We start from the raw sequence: 21,933 nt of genomic DNA, 5'->3' as shown, positions 1-21,933 counted from the left end.
TTATAAATTACTGATAGAAGACTGACTGGTCGATAACTCTTAATATCCTCTTTTTCACCCTTTTTATAAAGAACCATCATTGTGTTATGCCAATCTTCCACATCCTATTTTGGGAATAAAGCAGGTAGCATACTGGCAAATTCTCTCATTTCTTTAACAATGTCTATTGAAATCCTGTCTCCACCTGGGCATTTCCCTTTTTTCCATACATCTTATAGCCTTGTAGACTTCTTTCAGCACAGGTGCTACTTTTATAAATCCCACCCCATTATCTTTTCTTCCTGCTCCCTTTCCTCTTTTTTGACCCCTTTCTTCATGTCTGTACAGAGTGTATTATGAAATTTCTCAACAATACTGATAATTTCATTTCCAGCTTTTGTGATGGTTGCCATCTTTCCTTTTTAGTGCAAAAAATTTCCTTTCTTCTAACATATAGTTTTTGTTTTGCTGAGTTTAAGCTCTTATTATCTTCCAGTGCTTTCTTTACATTATTGCGATTGAACTTCCTGACATCTGTAATCAGCTTTCGTATTGTCTTACGAAGTTCTGCATATCTACTTTTGATTTAGAGTCATTCTTCTTAATCTGAAATTTTCTCCTTTCTTTCATCAGTTTCTTTGTTTCCTGTTATTTTCTTCACCACTGATTTCTTTTTCTCCAGCGACTTCTTTTAGGGTAGTGGTTAAATTTCTGTCATCATGGTGACATCTTGTCCATCTTCGGTGGTATTATATAACAAATCAAATCAGTTCTTCAGCTCTAGCTACACAATATACTTGTAAAAATGTTCTCAGTGCCTCTTCATCATGCATTGTGAATGCCTGGGTTTGATCCCAACTGGAGTTTTTGAATTCCAAGAAATGAATAGAAGCTTGTCTCCCATTCACAAGTCTTTCTACATTAGATCACCTGCACAAATCTTTGATATGCCCCCCCCCCCCTATGACAATAATTCAAAGGCACAATAAATTAACAGCAAAAACACACAAAAAAGGTGCAATAAATAAATTAAAGGCATAAAAATTTATTGGAAAATTGAAAATCTTTTACATAGAGGTCAAGAAAGATTCTAAATAATTTTGATGCCCCATCCAACTCGAGTGTGTAGGCATTTCAGGCCTATGAAAATCTTTCTCAGACACAAAAAAATGAGACCCCCTTCCCCACCAATTACAGGGTTCAAGATAGGTTTGACTAGTCACCCCCTAGAATATATGCGGTTTTAATTTGAGGTCACAGAATTATGAGGCCCCAGCACCAATTTCTTCTCACTCAGTTCTTGTGAGAGTAAATGGGAAGCATGCTTGCCCGGTTTTAAGTGGGACTGGGTTTGAGTCCTGGCAAAGACCAGATGACTTTCCTTTCTGAGTTCACCTCGGTATAATATGAAGAAAATGTGTTTCCATGATAGTAACCTCAAGTAAAAATATTCTTTTTGAGAAATTTTTTTTTAGGGTATTTGAATTTTTCTCACTGTAAAAACACACTATAACCTTGGCTCAAGGAGAAAGAAGTCTGAGAATAATTTTTTTCCCTCTACAGATTAATGCTATTGAACTTTGCTGACAACATCATGGAAGAATAATACGGCACTGCTTTAGGCTGGGATTACACAATAGAAATTAAAAAAAAAAGTTCTGTAAAATTTGTGAGATAGAACCCAATAAGCATATCGATTACACTTGAGTGAATGTAACCAGTAGGCTTACTGGCTGCCTTTTAAAGTTTTATAAAAGAACTTTTGCAATTTTTATAGAGTAATCCCGACCTTAGACATTTTTTAAAGACAAATTATTAGATACGAGATATGAAATATAACTACAGACATAAGGCAGGGATTACACTATAAAAATTTCATAAAAGTCCTTTTATAAAACTTGAAAAATGCTACCAATAAGATCATTGGTTTTATTTTCTAGAATGTAACCAATAACCTTATTGGTGGCATTTTTCTAAGTTTTATAAAAGTACTTTTATCAAACTTTTATAGCGTAATTCCAGCCTTAGAGATGAAAACCATTACATAAGCAAAAAAAAGTAAAATGATCGAGAAACTTTCACTGATTTTATTCAACTCAAAAAAATAAATCAAATAACAGTGGGTTTTGATATTTTGAGACATGTAAATTTTCAAAAAACAATTTCAATACATTCAAATATTTGCATTATTCATGAAAGTGCTACAAAAACCTAATCGCCTAACAAGTTTCAAGCAAAACAAGTGATTTTTCGGGGTGAATTTTTAATGAACATGACTGCGTAAAATTTACATTTCAAATGCATTCCAATGAAAAATTCCTTTGATGATAATTTGGCAACACATTTTAACATTTCTCGTAATGTTGCACATTCATTAAAAATTGCTGTAAAATTTACATTACTGTTTCGAACAGAATCGAATCAAACATTCCTCTGTAGGCAATTTGATAACACATTTTTCTCATTTATCATAATGGCGCATATTCATGAAAGTTCCTTACTATGTTGATTAATCAAAAGAGACAGTCTAGTTCTATGGAAAGTCAGCCAATTGCAGCATGTTGACCACTGCACATGCCATGTACAGGAATCGGGATGATTGCTGATACTCAGTATTACAGGTAGTGTTACTGAATAATAAACAGGAAATACATAACACCTAAGAGGCCATGTGTATCTTGACATTCAATGATTCAGATACGGACATAAAACAGCTTTTTTCTGCTCAGAAACCATCACATTAGGCCTGTTTCCTCGATTGCAGTGCTGAACCACTCAAAAACCTGTTTTTTATGGCAAAAATAACATCAGCCACATCTCAATAACAGGGTTTCGAACAATTTGGAAAAGCGGTGTGAAACTATCTCTAGATTCCTACGCATGAAAGCCTAGCATTTTTTCGCTGTTCACACAGTGATAATGTCCCCCTCACCATACCAAGGATACCATTGCCCTGTAAGTGCGAGATCAGACTTGACTACATCACATCTCTCACTTCAGACGATCCTATTCTTTTCTAGAAGGACAAGCGAAATGTGAAAGCTCAGTCATTGACAAGCCAAATTCGATGCACACTTGCTTTACCCAAAAGAAACAAACATCTTTCCCTCTTGATACGACTTCTTGTTGTGGCTCCAGTTTTTACTAATATGCATCCGAATTTCCTGTTTGAAGTATTTTCCTGTTTTAAGTTATTAGCTTGGTTAATTTAGCATAAGCATGGTCATTGACAATGTGGTGACCATGAGTACATTTTGCTTTGGGGCTGCGCCAAGCAATCAAAGATAAAAACTAGATCAAACTCAAGACAATGGCTGACAAAGAACACATACAATACACAAAAATTCAATTAAACGACATCAATCGAATATAGGGTAATATGCAAATTGAAATATGCTGGAAATGTGGAAACCCTACAAAAAATTATACACAAAAATTGAATTAACAAAATATGTAGTTAATTAATACAGTTGATAAAGGGTTGCCAAAACTAGCAAATACCGATTTGGAAATCAGGGTTGTGGATTTTAGAGCAAAAATGTCACCATGTTGTAGCCGGCCACGCTTATGAAGAATGAACCCATATTACTTGACCCTCCTTCCCCGAAGCAGAGCATGCTGAAATCTGCGATGTCACAGAACAAGTAGTGCTTCTACAGAACAATCTGGAAGAATTTTAAGATAAAATACAGAAAACACCATTGTGGGGATTTTTTACATCAGATCTCGAGTCAGCCAAGGGCTGATAGTAGAACAATGCAAAACATTCTGCTTTGGGGCCCATTAAGATGGGGCTACACCAAAATATTTATCTTTTCCCTTACACACACGCGTAAATTTGTAATGGGACCCACCATCTGCATAAAACACCTTTAGAGATGTGAGGTCCCACGCTCTAATAATTCACTCCTACATTGCTCATAGTCATATATATATATAACATAATAGCATCCTGGTACTTGTAATTCATTCTAGAACTCATGATGATAGTGGAGGCTTAAGAAAAATTCTCCACCCATGCGAGATCTTATTTTTGGTGCCCTCTGACCACAAGTATTGTTTTTTACTGACATAGCGTTTTCTTTGCCTTCAAAATTGGATTTGGTGCACCTTATAGAGCGCTGTGTGGCCGCACGTGTACTGAACTCATCCAGGAAGTAAAAAGCATTGTTTATTACAAACAAAGCCCTCATCCGCAGGTTGTCTTCACGTAGATAATGAGTACCAGAGTCTTTTCATTCAGGACATTGCAGTAATAGCATTATTGCATCTTTACAGTTGAAAACAGTTTGTTCCTAATATATGGTACACCTTTCCGTCATAAATTTTCGACGCCGCCAAAACAGCGATACGTCACCAACACAATCCTCATTCGCACATTTTTAAACGTTATTGGGTGTTCCTATCGTTCAGGCAGTAACTCTAGAAAACAGCGCCAAATCGGATCTGGCGACCAAATATTGAACAGTCACCAAGCAGCGGTATACCACATATTGGGAATTTAACATTGGAGTACATGAGCTTATCAAGAACTCGAAGAAGAATCCGATGAACTGCTGGAAGAAGAAGAGGACGATTCCGAACCGGATGAAGAAGTGCTTGCGGATGAAGAGTCCGAGTCAGAGGATGAGCTGTCGCTTTCAGAATCAGAGGAATCCGAGCTGCTTGTATCCGCGGAATCGCTGTCGGATGATGACGATTTGGTTCTTGCTCCTCTGTCAGGTTTTTTCTTCTTCGCATCTGCATCAGTCTCCTGTTTCCGCCTTTTCTCCAACATCGTGGTCCTCGTCGGACGTGACACGTATTTCCGCTTGTTTTTGCACTCGTAAGTGAAATGTCCTTTCTCTAGGCACTTCTGGCACGTGAAAGTGCTCGCGTCGTAGGTTTTGCGATGCTGTGGGTTACCTAAAGCGCACTTCATTATCAGGAACTGAATATTTATCGAGTGCACATACGCCGATTGGAGTGTTAAAGATATGTAAACATGATTTGTAAGGGACGAGGAATATTACGTAACTACGTTCTTTCATCCAAGTTGTATACCACGTGATCATATGACCTGTATTTCTCGAGACAGAATGATTTTTTTCCATAGAAATTGGTCAATTTGTCATTTTTGTGCAAAATGACAATTTTTTAAGCTAATCCTGAAATTTTTTAATTTCAAAATATGTCCCGTTTTATTTTTTTAAATGATGGTCATTTCTATTATATAAATCACTACTAATGATTTTCAGTGTATGACTTAAAAGCCAGAAGTCGTGTATAATTGAACCAGAACTGAGATTTCTAGGCCTTGAAACCGAAAAACCTGTATAATTCATCTAAAATTAAAATTTTAATCAGTTTTCGATAATTGTTTGTTAAAAATTAAATACCAAACAAAAGGACGGAAAACAAGTCAAGTCAAGTTAAATACCAATGTTTTGAACAAATTTTACTCATGGCGACCTGTTTAAAAAATTGTTTTTACTTCATCTTGAATTAGTTACAAAAAAAATAACAATAATAGATTTGAAGTTAAGGTCGTCCTATTCGGTAAAATTTCACGTGCTTTGCTGCTTGGGCGCGACTGACATATCTATATTATTTATTAAATAATATTTTTTTATTAAAGACAAACATATTTGACAGCAAATACCTTGAATCATGTCCAAAGTGAAAGTTAGCATCCGATTCTCTAACTTTTGAATTTGATTTCTAAAAAATTTCGACTAAAATAATTTATATAAACACTACATGTTAATGAATATATAGATAATAAATATTTCAAGCGAGTGTAAATTCATCATCAAGCTTCGATTATTTATAAGGAAGAGTTCAAATGTTAATTACTCGTATATTTTCCGATAATTAACTAAAAATTCAAGTATTGGCTCAATTTTTCTATGATAGTTTCGAAGTGGTTGTGTATAAAATGTATGTAATGATTACCATTTAATTTTTTTTTTGTTATAGAATGAATTATAACCATATTGTGATCATGATTCAAAATCCATGAGGGTTGTTGATACTCTTAAGTGACAGATAATAAACATATTTTGTTGATCCCGTGGGTCACTGGCCTATAATGTCAGTGATCACAAGTATAGGCGTATTTACAGGGTAGGGGTAAGTTGGCTATAGTCCTAGGCATCAAGTTCAGAGGGAGCGGCAAATTCGAGGAATGAGTGCTTGAGAGCGTGGTTTCTTGACTGTTAAAATTTGAGTGCTATTTTAAACTGGTCAAAAGCATGGTTTCTTAACTGGGGGTCCATGTGTCAATAGAGTCTTCACTCTATTGACACAAGGACGGGGGGTCTGTGGATCTGAAAAGGTTAAGAACCCCTGGTCTAGAGAGAGGGGGGGGACCCAGAGTGCATGAAAGGATGGGTGATGGGGTACAATAAAAAAATATTTTTATTGAGGCTGTCGGCAAAAATGTCAAGAAGCACTGACATTGTATTTGCCGACAGCCAAATGTGTATATCTACTTTACTGCACGCCAGCTCTGGTCATATATCGCCATACGGCGATTTCCAACGAGCGGAGTTAGGTGGGAAATGAAGGTTCCATTCATTGGTGGTCGAAGAACTTGCTTCTGATGCCCGGATTCGAACCCATGGACCTTGATGGTAACCTTCATAGTGGAAGACAAGCATCTTACCACTGCACCACTTGGGCACTAATGTGTATCTGGAAAAATATATTACTAACAGGGCTTAATGAACAGGGTGGCGGGGGGGGGGAGGGGGAGGAAAGAGCACCAGCCAGATTTCTTTAGGAACTAAGCATTCCCTTCCCCACTACGAAAAAAATAGTCCAAAATCAATTTATATCCCTCTGCCTTTTCGAGATTTTGGTGACATTTTTCCCCATTAGTACACACAGACGTTAATTCCGTGAATTTTGTATTGCCCTTAGGTTCCAATTTATTCACATACAAGACATTTTAGGTGGCAATTCCATTTTTTTATAGTGGTCATGGAAACCTGGCAACTGGGATTTGCCAAGTCCTGTCACTAACACATTTGCATTTTCCATTATTGATATTTGCAGCTTGGTGCATGGATTAATTGAGCCTATGTCTTAGATATTTTATGATTATATAATTTTAATGGGGATTCTATTTATCTTTTCAGATTGGAATAATAGGAGGTTCCGGCCTTGAAGATCCTGATGTCTTGCAAAACAGTGAAGAAAAACAAGTTGATACACCATTTGGGAAGGTGTAGTATGAGTTTTAAAAATGTTCATGTTATATTTTGTTTTAATACATGGCATAAACTTTTATATAGGGATAGTTTTATAATGTATTCTTTTTTTGCTACTAATTACAGTCGGTCCCGCTTATAACGTTTCCACTTACAACGTTTTCCCGCTTAGTATGACTTATTTCCGTGGTACCAACTCTTAACAAATTCTCATTAATATTTCCCGTTTGGAGCGTTTTCTCGCTTACAGCTTTTTTTTCATGACAATTTTTTGAAAAACATTATAAGCAGGATCCACATAAAGTCCACAGCTCTTATTGTGATCACATCATAACGGAGTGAGGTTTCTGATAATAGTGATAGAATGATAACTTATCTGCAAAAAGTTCTGTTCACAAGTACAGTGACCAAATATCCCATTCAGTTGATAGCAACATATTGTGAACAGGTATTGGTAAAACGGGAAAAAATGTTTTTCTTTCCCATATAATTTGTTTCGAAATGTTCAATTGTTCTATTTAAAAAAAAATTCTATTACAAAACAGGGTCTCTTTTTTTTGCTTTAAGATAAAAAATTTCCCAATTTTTGTTAATCTGCAGTGAAATTTGCATTAGAATGAAACTCTCAGGCAGCGTTTCTCAACCTGTGATCTGCGATGATGCTGTAGGTGGTCTGTCGCAGGCAGACTCGATAATTCAATTCTAACTGGATGGAAAATTAATGAATTGTTGTATAATTCATATTATACCAATATCCGTTATTGATTCACAAATGAAAACTGTACTTTCATACTTAGGTTCATGGCACCTTGTCAATTAAAAAGCGGGAAATCACTGATTTGCAGCCCAAAAATGCAATTTATGACAAATTTGCTAATTAATGCAAAAGGAGGTGAAGGGTGGGGGGAAATAAAAAGGTTGCTACAAATCACAGTAAACAAAACTTTGAAAAAAAACCCCATTCAAATGACCCGATTACTGTAAAATATGGGACGTGCCAGATGTCTTTAAAAACGCTGCCATAAGTCAGCAAAATCCCCAGTTGTAGATAAGATTGCTGAAAAATCGAGGAAAAACAGTTTAACTTGACAATTTGAGATGAATATTTGTATTTACAGTAAAATTTTGATTAGGCCTAACTGTCACTGTCTGGACCAAGGCTGTGAAGGATATTCGAATAGATGGATAACAGAAATATATTAATGTATATGTGCAGTAACATGATTTCACTGCAGGCTTGGGACGAAAATGAAAATGAAATCTGTGAAAGTGTCATGTATGTATATATAATACATGTGTAGGTATAATACATACATATTGTATTAAATTTTACAAAATGATCAATATAAGGTCAGCCCAGGCAGTGGCGACATTGAAAATAGTGTCCTTTATGTTGTATCTCTTCCAAAACTCTCTGACAGTCATCAAATGAAAGCAAGCCTCCGATATAAGATTTTCTGTAACGTTGCTTCACATTTTCACGTATGCCCTGGTTCATATCCTGGATTAGTGGAGTTGTATTCACTGGGAGAAAAAATTCATGTTAATCTGCCATCATCACAAGAAGGGTGTGTCGGGGCGTTATCCATTAACAGCAGTGCTTCCTGCAGCAACTGCTTTTCGGCCATATGAGCTCTAACTTGAGGTGTGAAAGCATTCTAGAACCATTCTGAAAACATTTCTTGTTCCATCTAAGCACTTTTGGACATAATAGTTCACAGGCAATGCGTTCATATTTAAATTTTTGAAAGCACTTGATTTTTTGGATTTACTGATTACAAGCAGGGGTAATCTATGATTGCTGGTGGCATTTGCACAGACCATAACACTGATTTGATCTTTTTGGACCTTAAAACCTGGGGATGTTTTTTTGTATATATATTTTTAGACTATGACAGATAACCAAAACTGATAGTTAAATGAGCGATGGTTAATCAAAGTTTTAATGTATACCCAAAATTATCATAAGCTATAAAAACATTGTTTTTTAACGATTTTAGTGAACACTATAAATGTATATAAACAAATATATAAAAAGAAATTCAGAACCACCAAAAATACAGAAATGTCCCGTAATACAGGACGAAGTGGCCCGTCGAATTGTTTCAGACATTTTACTGGTCCTTGGATTCAGAAAGGTTGAGAAACACTGGTCTGTTGTATATATCATTTATTACAATACTTTTTTCTGATACACACAATGTTTCATGGATTTCCTGAGAATGTCTCTCTGGGAAAGAAATTTGAATCTTGTCAACTGAAAGAAACTGACCAAGGAAAACGCTTATACTGATGGAAAGCATTATTTTTTCCGCCATACATTTTCTTTCACAATAGAAATGCCATTGCAAAAGCAGCTCCACAAGTACATGGATCATAGCGAATACTACAATCTGATTATGACATTAAGTACAGAAATGTTTGCAATAAGGGGGGGGGGAGAAGAACACATCCTAGCTTCCTACATAGTCTTGCAGCCTTAGAATGCACAAAAAAAAACAATGGAAGTTAACATAGTAGATCTTACAGGTTGGAAGGGACGGAAGCTGGCGTTCCTAGGAAAAGTAAAGTTGGAAAGTATTTGAGCTTGTCATAGTGTAAACAAGAGTGTTTTAAGGAGGCGAGATATCTTGTAATTTCATAAATACAAAGCATCAAGTTAGGCGAGACAACTCCTAAATGCCATTGAGAAGGTTAATACATAATATTTAGAGTAGATATTCCTCCTGTATTTATCTGTAAAATATTAAATGCAAAAATCCTGCTAATAATGTTTTTCAAAATGCCGTCATGAAGAAATATTGTAAGTGACATATTTGAACATAACACTTGTGTATAACACTATGAACATGAAATCTTGATGAGTGTTCGTAATAATTGGGAGATCATGAAAATGAGCCATTGTAAGCGGAAAATGTCCAAGTGGGAGCGCTATTAGCGTGATATACCATAACGGAAAAAAAAGCAATATTGACATCTCATGTTTTAGTGATGTACTTAACCCTCAGCCTGCTCCATCATCCTGAGATGATCTGAATTTTTTTTCAAAGAAATTTTTTCTACCATGAAGTTCTTAAGATGTTTAGATGGTATGCACGTTTGCTTGTACTGTGTGAGATGATTGTACGTTGTTGAATAGTGGTAGTGTCTGCCTGTCCCCAGTCACTATATTGTTGGTGATTGTGGGTTCGAACCCAAATTCTCTGTATCATACTTTTTTTCTGATTGTATTAAACAATGAAACTTGCACGAAACGGCATGACAAGAGACTAAAACAATATTTTATTTTAGACAGGTTTCCATTTTATAAAGGCATGCATACATTAATTAAAGAAGGAACTATTTTCCGTCAAAGACAGATTTCCATCTCATACAGTGTCCGTCTTAGATATACTAAAAACTTAGCTAACGAATACCTCGGCTTAGGAAGTTTTTGGCTAATGAACGGGATTCCGGAACAATTTATTTTCGTTAACCAAGGTATCATTGTATTTGCAACATATGAGTCTGAGTGCCATCTGTCTTTCATAGAAGTCAGCGGAAAAAAGGAGAATGTTTTTTACGCAGCCCTTTTGAGAGTAGCTTTCCTCTTGACTATTCCCCTAGGCTAGGGTTAACCAATACCGTTCTCACCTATCTCAACAACCTCTCACAAACGATCATTTTGACCAACAGCTGTTATTAATGTAATAAGAAATACAGGCACACACACTATATGAAGTATACACAGTAAAATCATATCAGTACTCAGTCATGTTATATCAATTTTGAGCACAAGGCACAATGACAATTATAAAGCAGAATATTGTATCTCTGAACCACATCTTTTAGCGACACATATTGATGTGCATTGCCTTTTCTCTATAATTTTTCTGAATTAAATGCACGCTATTCCTAAAATATTTTTTTTCCATTTCAGCCTTCGGATTCCTTGATTTTGGGTCAGATAAAAGGTGTGGATTGTGTTTTGCTATCGAGGTAATTTTTTGAACTATATTTTTCAGTCAAACATCAGTATCACTACGTATTTCTAGAAGTTAAGATGATTGAAGTTACAAACAAAGATTAGGGACTGAAGTTTGATATGAAATGACTTTGAGTTATCTTAAAATCACATTACAGAAGTTTGACTGCATAGTATTAGAGAATTTTACACTTTGGTCAGCATTAATTTCACTTATGACTAGGGCTGTCTTAAGAGCATCATTGACCCCCCCAGGCCAAGGAATTTTTATTAGGCCCTATCTAGCAAATTATTGAAAAATTCAACTACTCATTTTTCTGTTGCCCTTTCCCCCATGCCATGCCAGGGTGGGCACATGCGTTAAGACAGAACTGCTTAGTGCAGGCATTTTCTACCTATTGTTCACGAGTACCATGGGGCTCCCTGAAGCACCCAGAGTGCTCGATGCTCATGAGCAATTGATCAACATTTAAATGTAACACCTTGTACTAATTGCATTCAAGGAACAAAATCATCCTGATTTCATACATTTGTATGTGAAACTTGGCTTAAGGGTGCTCTTCTTTTGATTATGCCCAAAAACCTGCTCAGGCTGGTTTTTTTAAATAAAAACCCTGGTAACAACTGCTGCTACATAACCCCAGGTTTTTACTCTGGAGAATTAGTGCAGTTGTACAAAATTAGAGAGAAATAAAGCAGAGTTTCCGTGAATAAAAATTACTTTATTAATTCAAATTTATCAGAGTTATGTATATCCTTTTAAAATTTTAAGATATTATTTTAGTAACAAAGAGAGAAACAAAATTTTAAGAATCATTCCGCTTCAAGTCCAGATATTGCAAGATCAGAATACTCGGAATATCCCATAACCACCATTGCAGGTGCAGATCAGTGGTAAGCTTGCACGCACACACATGCGCGCGCACACACACACAAGAAAAAGTGACATCAGTGGAGCAGTTCGACCTCTGAGCGTGAAGGTCAGGCTACTGTTACATGAATAGAAGAGCATCAGATCATCCGGAAGAAGTCCACAGCAGTTTCTGTGGAGGATCATACTCGTTATATGACTTTTACTGTATAGTTCATTTTCTGATCAAATTCATGTTTAGCATAGTTTATAGTGAGATGCATTTATAAAAGTTCGAATAAATCATTCACAAAAATTTATTTCTGAAAAATTCCCCTATTCGTATCTTACCAATTACCATCTTATTCTGGATTAAACTTATTTTTTGTGGAACTAATTAATCGTGTAAGGAAAGTGACACCCATATTCCTCATATTTTTCAGTCTTATGCACGGCAATAAATTTCCAATTAATTAGCTTAATACCATAAATTTATGATACCTATATAAATTTCTTTTTATTGGATTACTTGTTAATGGTTTTTTTCATTTCATTCTTACAGACATGGTCGTAAACACGATATAAATCCAACAAATGTCAATTATCGAGCAAATGTTTGGGCTTTGAAAGAAGAAGGATGCACACACATTCTCGTTTCTAATGCATGTGGATCTCTGCAAGAAAATGTACAGCCCGGAGATATTGCTTTTCCAGATCAGTTTATCGATAGGTAGTTATGCATTGTAATATTACCAAAAAAAAGTTTTTATGCTACTTTTTTTTATGAAAAATAGATGGTATTGACGGGTCATGAATGATTATAAATTAAATTATAAAGTAGAAACATGCTCCCTCAAAATTTTTTTTTATGAAGTGTGTGTATTTGTGCAGTTTAGTAATAACAGAACCATGTGATTATGTTTGTTGTTTATCACAAATTTTTTGTTAGCTCACATTGTTTTCCGAGTCTGAACGCAATTTTTTGTTTTTGGAATTTATGTCAGCATGTCACAGTTTTTAGTATGAAGTGATATCTTGGCTAATGAAGATTTTCTTTGGGATTTTTCTGCCTCAGCTAATGAAGATTTTCTTTGGGATTTTTCTGCCTCAGCTAATGAACATTTTCATTGATATCGATGTGCTAACATAAAACGATCGCATCATGAGATAAATTTTAGCACCAATCATAATCAGAATTACTGTCAGCCTGATGAAGTCATGTGCAATTCAGAATTCTTTTCAAGATATTCCCCCTCCCTTTTTTGAGAAAGTTTTAGAACCATTTCATGTAAAATAAAAGATTCAGCTAATAGAAAAAGTATTGAAAAAAATTGTATTTTCAGACCACACATTCTTTCAGTGCAAGAATCTCCGCATCAAACTGAAGTGTCTGGACATTCTAGGAGCTTATCTATTTCATCTTCATGTAAGTATCATACCAGAAATGAGCTGAACTAAATTACAAAAATGGATGGGAACACCTATGAACTTAACTGGGTTGTATCAACAGAACACCAGCTTTAATCTTCTAATTTAATCTACTAGACATCACAAGTCTTCTAAAGCTGGTGTTGGTTGAGTTGCATAGCTTAAAAGAAAGAGATCTTCAGTATCTATTCTTCCTGCAAGCTCTTAATTTATCCAATCTTGAAACTGTTCATTTTACCCTTTGATCAGTTTTTGACTTTTTATACCACTGATTGCAGTTTTAAAAAACTTGTCGCTAATTTTTGGGCCGTTTCTAGAACGAGTCAAATGATTTTATATAGAAAAACCTAAAGAAAAGCATGTTTCGGCTAACAAACATGATGATTCCAGAACGAACTATCTTCGTTGGCCGAGGTATCACTGCATTCTGCTTTGAGAGCTGGTGCATACATGTTTTTTTTTTTTTAATTTTCTAATCCCTGTTTGAAATCAGTATACATAAATTTAGAGTTGCTGGTATGAAATGATTGTCATGTGGTTTTAATTATTTATTTTTCTATTCTAAGGACTACTAAACGTGCTAGCACATTCTATGATGGAGGTCTCAACTCACCCAAGGGAGTGTGTCATATTCCGATGCATACACCTTTTTGTCCTGAAACACGCAAGGTTAGTTAACATGCATATTGCTCATTTGTTTGCTTTACTCTGCATAGTTTAATAACATAGCTATTTAGACTACACAAATCCATTTATCAGGAGATTGCAGTTATTGTAAAATAATTCTTGGTACCACCAATCTCACTTAAAATGGGTGAGTGAGTGAGTGAGTGACGAGGGGGGGGGGCACTCAACAGTTTTTTTTTTATTATTCAGAATGCAACATTAATTGCATTCCTAGTGTTTTTGTTTTTCCAAAATGAACTTTTACACCTGGGTATCTATTACAGTAAATTTATTTTAGTTACACCAGCAATCAATCAATAATTCCCTGAAATAAATTTCAATAATCATAATAAGCATAGTGCAAGAATTTTCTGTTAATAAAAAAATATTGCAGTCATTATTGAAAGCTGTCTCATCAATGCAACGATTGGAAAAATATCCATGTCATTCCACATGACTAGAAAGTCAGCTACATCCACATTGAGGGAGCACTCGAGACCATTGCCACTTTTGGCACCTTTTGGAGACACCACGATTCACATAATCTACATTACAGGAACCCTATTACTGCAAGAATGGATTCAAGCAGCTGTCACATCATGTCATGGATACAATATTTTTTGATCTCCAAAAAATATCTTGAAATTTCCTGACCTTGGAGGGCCACCAGATCCAATCAGCTTCAAGAGATAACACCTGATTTTGCATTTAGCATAACCCTTACATACACACAGTTGAATGATCTTATCTCACAAATCTGGCAACAGTATGAATTGGCTGGGATCACTGAAACACGATCATCCAGACTAACCAACTAAAAGAAAACACAAAAGGTAAATACTACTAAATTGAGACTAAAATAAAAATTTCTCTGCTGAGGGTCCATGAATATGTTATAAGAAGGCTTCTATATTGCTACATGGGGGGGGGGGGGGGTGCATTATCTTGTACTTGAAAGTGATGAAACATATTTGTGAAACTGTGAAACCTTGTCAATTTTCCTGTTCTTTCTAATGCACTTTTTTCAATGGTCATTGGAAATTGTGACGAAAGAAAGGCAAACATTATTTTGTTCTGATACATGCATGTTTAAAGTAGACAATTTAATGACGTGGGTTTTTTGCTAAAATTTGCCCCATCCCTCAAGAATACTGCTTTGTGGGATTCTCCCATTTGTTCCCCTTAGTTCCAGCCCTCATCATAACAAGGACGTGATTAATAAAGGTATTAATTAAATAACAAGGAGTATTAAATGTGGTATTTTGTTATACTATGCCTTGTTGTATTGTGAATTTGGATATGGTATTCTTTTTATCAGAACTACTGATGGAAATTTCAATCAACATTGGAACTTCAACAGAATTTATGATTATTATGTTTCTTTGTATTAGCTGACATGCCATAAAAATCAGGGTACATCAGCTTTCGGAATGTTTTAGTCTGGTCCATTCCTGGCATGCTAGGAAAAGTGAGGTTCAATCAATATCACATAATAAATCCAAACGATTGATAACAATTCCTTTTAAACGCTGAATAAATAAACAAATGAGAATAAGATAATTTTTCATTGAAGCTAACATGTTTTGTCCAGGAATATGATAATGATAATGGGAATTAAGCATTTAATTATTGCTATAATTTAATTATTACTGACCTAATATGAAATTCAGATACTGTATTCTGCACGTTTTTCTGAATGTTGAAAAAAGGAAGAAATATGCTGTTGCTATTACATTACAATATTTTCCTGTCACATTTTTTGCTATGCTATTCTTTAGTTCTTTGCTCTGCTTATTCAAATTTTGATACACATGTTCAAGTAATACAAAAATGCTTTGCTACCTGCTTATGTTTCTTTTGAATTCATATAATCCATGGTAACAAATATGCTCAGCATCTGACATTTTTAATTAAATGAGGTGCACATGTGTGGTTTAGTAGTAGTAATACATTGCCCTTCCACACCTTTCCTTATGTGTCACACTTTTTCTTTCTCCACCACCTTGTGCAATGTAGCGGTATTATAGCTAGTTATAAATGTTAAGAACAACTGTGCTGAAATGAATGCACATACAAAATGCTTTGAAATCTGTGAAGTTATAATTTTCAGATTTAAAAGCATGTTGTGTGTGTGCATTCATTTTAGTAGTTTGTTATATGATGCCCCTATAATAATCAAATGACCTAATTAACTGTCGTTTTTTTGTCATGTTGCAAAAAAATGTATTTTGTATCACCAGAAGTTTTGAAATGTCACTTCTTAATAAAATTTAAGTTCTTTAAAAAGGGTTTTGTGCGTCTAATAAATTGCATTGTCTCTATTAAACTGATAGATGATGATGATAAAAAAAACCCATAAAAATCAGAAGCATAATTTAGTTGGAAGAAAAAATATTAATTTCTGCAAAATCACATAAGCATACCCATAACAATAATGGTGGCTATGGTAACTGACCAGTACAGTTAGACATTTATGGTTTAACCAGTGAAACATTCATCTTCATTCAAATCAGAAATAGAGGAAATATCTGTGCCACTGAGAGATTTGAGATTTTTTTCTTTGTTGATGCATAATGAACCATACCTACAGAGGGACACAGACTTGGTTGAGGAGGTGCAGAGATGAGCTACCCATGTCCTTGTTGGCACACAAGGCGTGAGCTATGAAGAAAGATTTGATTTTTTTTGAATGTATGTTTACATTGGAGGAATGTAGGTGGCGAGAGATATGATTGAAGTGTTTAAAATTCGAAGGGAGTTTTTTCTAATAGGGTTGTTAATAAATGGAATAGCTTATCCCCCCCCCCCCCGGGTCATAAATTCTAACACAATTGACACGTTTAAAAAGAAATATGATAAACATAGTGGGATACATCAAGAAGCTATCCCTACTTTGATAAAACAACCGTAATCTATTTTTTATGGGCAGTGTATTATATAGTATTACTTATTAGTTTTTTTTTCTTTCATGATACATGCTTTTATATTGGATTGATGGATTTTGGTTATGTTTGACATCCATATTTTTTATAGCTATCTTTTTTTCAGCCACCTCACTGGGCAATTTGCCTGTTGTGGCCTTTGTGTTTGTATAATTATACATTTATTTTTTATAAGCTTCTCATTGATTTACCTTTTCTTGGCTACATGGTCCAGATCCTTCTAGAGACAACAAAGGAATTAGGCTATTCTCACCATGAATCTGGTACTATTGTGGTCATAGAAGGGCCGAGATTTTCAACTAGAGCAGAGAGCAACATGTTTAGGAGCTGGGGTGCCAACCTTGTTGGTATGACAACTGTTCCAGAGGTTTGTCATATAGTGCTTATCCAATTATGCCAACTCTAATTTTTATTTTAATTTATTTATAAATTGTGATTGGTTGGTTTTTCTAATCCATAGTTTATTGCATTTTAGGTAGTTCTAGCAAAAGAGTTGGGTCTGTGTTATGCATCAATATGTATGGCTACTGACTATGACTGTTGGCGAGTTGGAGAAGAAGCAGTGAGTATTTCTATCGTTGATTATGCTTTTTTTTATGATGCTAGTGTACTCTGTTGTTTTCATTTTTTTTTTCAGTGTTTGTTTGTTATGTACTATAGTTACTTTATTTGTTATATACCTCAGCTAACGAAGATAATTTTTTAGCTAAAATCTTTGTTAGCTGAAACGAAAGATCTTGTATTTGGCATATTGTATGCAATCACGCTGCTTAATGTGATCATATCTGGACTTGGGGTTTCTGATAACAATAACCAATTGATAATCATATCAGAAAAAAATCCCAGTTGTGAGCATGATTACTATATATTCCATTTGATTAAACAGGACCTATGGAAATGGAAAAACACTGTTTTTCTTTCCCAAATAACAGGTTTCAAAGTATTAAATCGTGCCATTTTGTTCATGTTCTAAAATGGAATTTAAAAAAAAATTTGTTTACTTTTTAAATTTAGAAAGTGTGAAGAGTGGAAATGGAACTGTCGGTGTCTATTAAAAATTACAATACCTCCTTATAGACAATAATTCCTTTTATTGTATCGTATGCTCCATAGATTTATAGAGAAAGTCTTTGTTCGAGGCAGGGCTGGAACTGGGGGGGGGGGGCAGGAGGGGTAACTGTCCCGTGCGGCAAAATTTGGAGGTGGCAGTTTTAAGTGGGAACAAAGAACACCATTATAAAATTATGGAATTTTGAAATTGTGGAGGGGGGGGGGGTCCTAGTTACAGCCTTGGTCCAAGGAACTGTGCATATTGTCAGTTGAAAGAAACTGACAATGAACTAAAGAAAGGGACTTCACCTTCACATGCCTTCACTATAGGAAGAAAATTTTTAAAAGAAGTGCTACACATACATGATTATAGCAGCTATTTGGTCTGATTAGAATATTATGAACTGATTACTGAGATAAAAAAAAACTTTTGACAAAGAAAAATTATCACACAATCACATACAACACAGAACAAAATAAAAAAGAAACAATGAAATGAAAATGATACATACTTTGTGCAGTTCTTAGAGATCTATTCGGTCTGTCATGGAACAATATTAGCATGTATTATCTTCAATCTGTGACACAACCCAGTTGGTTTTTTAGGTGTCTCCTCATATAATGTGGTAGGCTCAGTTCTCAGCCTCATACACACAGGTGGAAAAGATAAACTTTTAAATTGTCCAGTTCGTTTAGTTGGATACTTGAGGCTTAGGTCTTGCGTCAAAGAATATGTGTATTGAAAACATTCATATCTCAGCTCTTTTTTAAAAAACATTTTTTTAGCTTGATTTTTAATTTTCCATAAAATGATTCATGGCTCTAAAAGAGAAATGGAGGTATATATGGAAAAAGATTCCGAGTTGGATGTAAATGAATCGGGCTTTAGTGACAATAATTGTTATTATGATTGGAGTAAAATTTCAGCTAGCTACTTGACCGTGTTAGTTTAACATGTGTAGTGATATCAACCAAAATATTCATTAGCTGAGGTGGAAAAAACCAAAAAAAAAAAAAATTGTTGTTAGTCGGAAAATTTGTTAGCTTATACAAGTATTCTATAATAATTTTTGATGGTGGTGTATTATGAGCGAGTACAGGGGGCTTAAGAAAGTTCTTTTGACCTGGAATATAGAGAGCAACATAGGAGAAATGGTATTCTAAAATGACTGGTCAATAATATGCAAAAAATTGCAAGACAAAAAATAATAATAAGCTCATTTTGATTCTGCATGTCTCCATGGTTGTGTTTAATTTCAAATAAAAATGGCTATAGTTTATATTCTTTGATGGTTACACCTCTTTTGTTTCATTATTAAGATTGTATACAAATAATTTACCTTTTTTCCACTGGTAATTGTGCTCAGGTGAATGTAGATTGTGTCATGGAAACGTTCAAACAGAATGCCCATAAAGCGAAAGAAATATTGTTGAATTCCATTCCTAAAATACAGAAGATGGATTGGACTTCTATCTTAAAATCATATTCTGTAAGTTTCAGTATTCGTTTTGCTGCTTCTTATTTTTTTAATCACAGATTTTTCTCACTTTTATGCGATTTTGCTTTAATGTGCTTTTGGGAAGTTGATTTTAAAAATCTCAACCAGTGAAGCTTGGCCTGGAGCTTGATTTTAATGATTTTAAATCTGAAAATGAACTTGCAAATTAAAAGCATGACATAGTTAGAGTGACAAAATCTGCTAGATGAAAAAAAAAGAAGTTAAGTTTCATTATATTAATCAGAAATCACCAACGAATAAGGCAAATACATGGAAAATACAAAACTCCTAATGCATTTCGACACACAGTGCGTGTTCTTCAGAGGAAAAAAAATTTATATAACCACTAATGGGGTTATATATTTTTCACCATATTAGAGTGGTTATATATTTTTTCTCCCTCTGAAGACGACACCCATCATGTCTCAAAATGCATTAGGAGTAACGAGTTTTGTATTTTCCGTGTATTTGCATTATTCGTTGCTGATTTCTGAGTATTATTAGGCAAAGTTTATCGACTCTTTGATAGTTTCATCATTTTCATGTCGTTATTTCACACAAACACCATGGTTTGAATTGATGGAGGCACAATCTTAGAGTTCTCATTTTAACCTGATCAAGGGGTTGCTCAATGAATTGGAAAGAAGATTGAGTTCCTAATGAACAACATCTGCATTCAGCAGCTTAACACGAGAACAATGGAAATTTTGAACTGCTTAGAACAATTCAAAGTGGTCATTTTGACTGCAATAGGAAAAATTGAATAGAAATTGTTTTTCTTTATCAAACTTCTTAAAACAGTATAGATGTTCAATTTCTTCAACTTATTTTTTCTATAAAAGTCTTATTCATGGACTAATGAATTTTGGACAAAATGGCTTGTTATGACAAAGATTAATCTTGTGTTTTGTTTACTGTAGAATGAGTCAATGCCTGATAGAACTGGAGAAAAAAAAAAGCAGCTCAACGTCCTGAGAATAGCGTTCTTTGAGGGGGATCATATTGATTAGATAACTTATGTTAACTAATCACAATGTTATGCAGGCACAATCACATCACACACATAAACACAAAAGTACACGCAAATAATTTTCCTCAAAAAGCACAGTATGAGTTGAATCTTACTTGATGATCTACTTACACTTCTATTTATACTATGTTCTGCATACTTATATACTTTCTTTTCTTTAGACTAGTAAATATTCAAAACCTTATGTGCATATATATACACACACACTATTCTTAATTACTTTCTCTGCTGCCTTTCTTGGACCGACCTACCACTTTGCTATTTCTATTCTCTCTCTCCCCCGGTACTCCATCAGCAATGCTCTCTGGTGACGACTTAGTTTTTCACTGCCGCTAATACTTATACAGACAAGCTTTCTCGTAGGTATAGCTTTGAATGGTACACAATGTGCACTAAAAACCAGCAAACAACATGATAAAACATTTATTATAATAATAAACTTATTTATAACAACCAAAATGACCATTACCGTTGTGAAGAACTTTATTTTGTCACTTATCTAAGAAACCTAGAATATTATAGGAAATAAAAAGTGTCAAAAAGATAAGAAAAGTCATGTAGACCCAATAACCTGAGATTCACTGCTTTGGTGCAATTGTATGTCAACATAGCTTTTGTCAAAATGACTGCATTCGTAGTGTTTTATTGGTTTTACAGGAATTATAGATCCGTTGAACTAGGAATAAGTTGGTCTGGACCTCAGTCATCATTCCAATTCATCCCACAACTGGTCAATTGAGTCGAAATCAAGACACAATCATTTTCAATCAAATCCCCCTTGCCTAGGATCTCAATGCACTTACCCCCTCTTCATAGTTTTAGGAACAAAAACCCTTGATTAGGATGATGATATTTCAAAAAATTCAGAAGGGACTCAGGCATACTTCATTAACATGTCTAGCTGTAAAATCATGTGGCTTATAAGAAAGAATATTTCAAAACTTGTGCATGTTATCCGTTATATAATCAGTTTAATGTCATGTTTTGTGTTGTCCAAAATACTCATAATTTTCTATGCATTTTTCAGGATGAAGTTAAAACTGCAGTTATGATTTAGAGACCATTATTTTTTAAATTTCCTGGATAATTTCACGAGCATAATTTTTCTTGATTTGGCTGGTCAAACGACTTGAAGAATTGATAACTATTTTTTATAATGAATTTTTATTTGTGTAAAATTTTTGTTCAATACTAGTGCATCATAATTCTCCTGTGACGATCAATTTAAAATGTTTTTTACATTGTTGACAAATGTATTGAATAAAATCTGTGCTAGTATGTGCATTTCTCATTAGCGTGCGAGACGTATGCATCTACAGATACTTTTAGACC

General features: G+C 34.6%; 2 protein-coding genes across 2 annotated transcripts; one reads left to right on the top strand and one right to left on the bottom strand.

The window, feature by feature from the left end:
* Positions 1-2,051: 2,051 nt before the first annotated feature.
* LOC149070061 (uncharacterized) lies at positions 2,052-5,090 on the bottom strand. Its single transcript, XM_089249691.1, has one exon. It carries the CDS (start codon positions 4,898-4,900, stop codon positions 4,505-4,507), a length of 396 nt encoding a protein of 131 aa, XP_089105817.1. The 5' UTR covers positions 4,901-5,090; the 3' UTR covers positions 2,052-4,504.
* A 215-nt stretch (positions 5,091-5,305) lies between these two features.
* Positions 5,306-21,878, top strand: Mtap (Methylthioadenosine phosphorylase). Its single transcript, XM_089249792.1, has 9 exons — positions 5,306-5,643; positions 7,101-7,187; positions 11,092-11,150; positions 12,549-12,716; positions 13,981-14,083; positions 17,237-17,389; positions 17,498-17,584; positions 19,440-19,562; positions 21,629-21,878. The coding sequence occupies exons 1-9, from the start codon at positions 5,629-5,631 to the stop codon at positions 21,656-21,658; spliced, it is 825 nt and encodes a 274-aa protein (XP_089105918.1). The 5' UTR covers positions 5,306-5,628; the 3' UTR covers positions 21,659-21,878.
* The last annotated feature ends 55 nt before the right edge of the window (positions 21,879-21,933 follow it).

Source organism: Pholcus phalangioides, unplaced genomic scaffold, assembly GCF_987345545.1.
Source record: "Pholcus phalangioides strain wild (caught in Gottingen) unplaced genomic scaffold, Ppha-v1.0 ptg000022l_1, whole genome shotgun sequence".
NCBI classification, from domain to species: domain Eukaryota; kingdom Metazoa; phylum Arthropoda; class Arachnida; order Araneae; family Pholcidae; genus Pholcus; species Pholcus phalangioides.
This window is presented reverse-complemented; position numbering and strand designations above follow the sequence as displayed.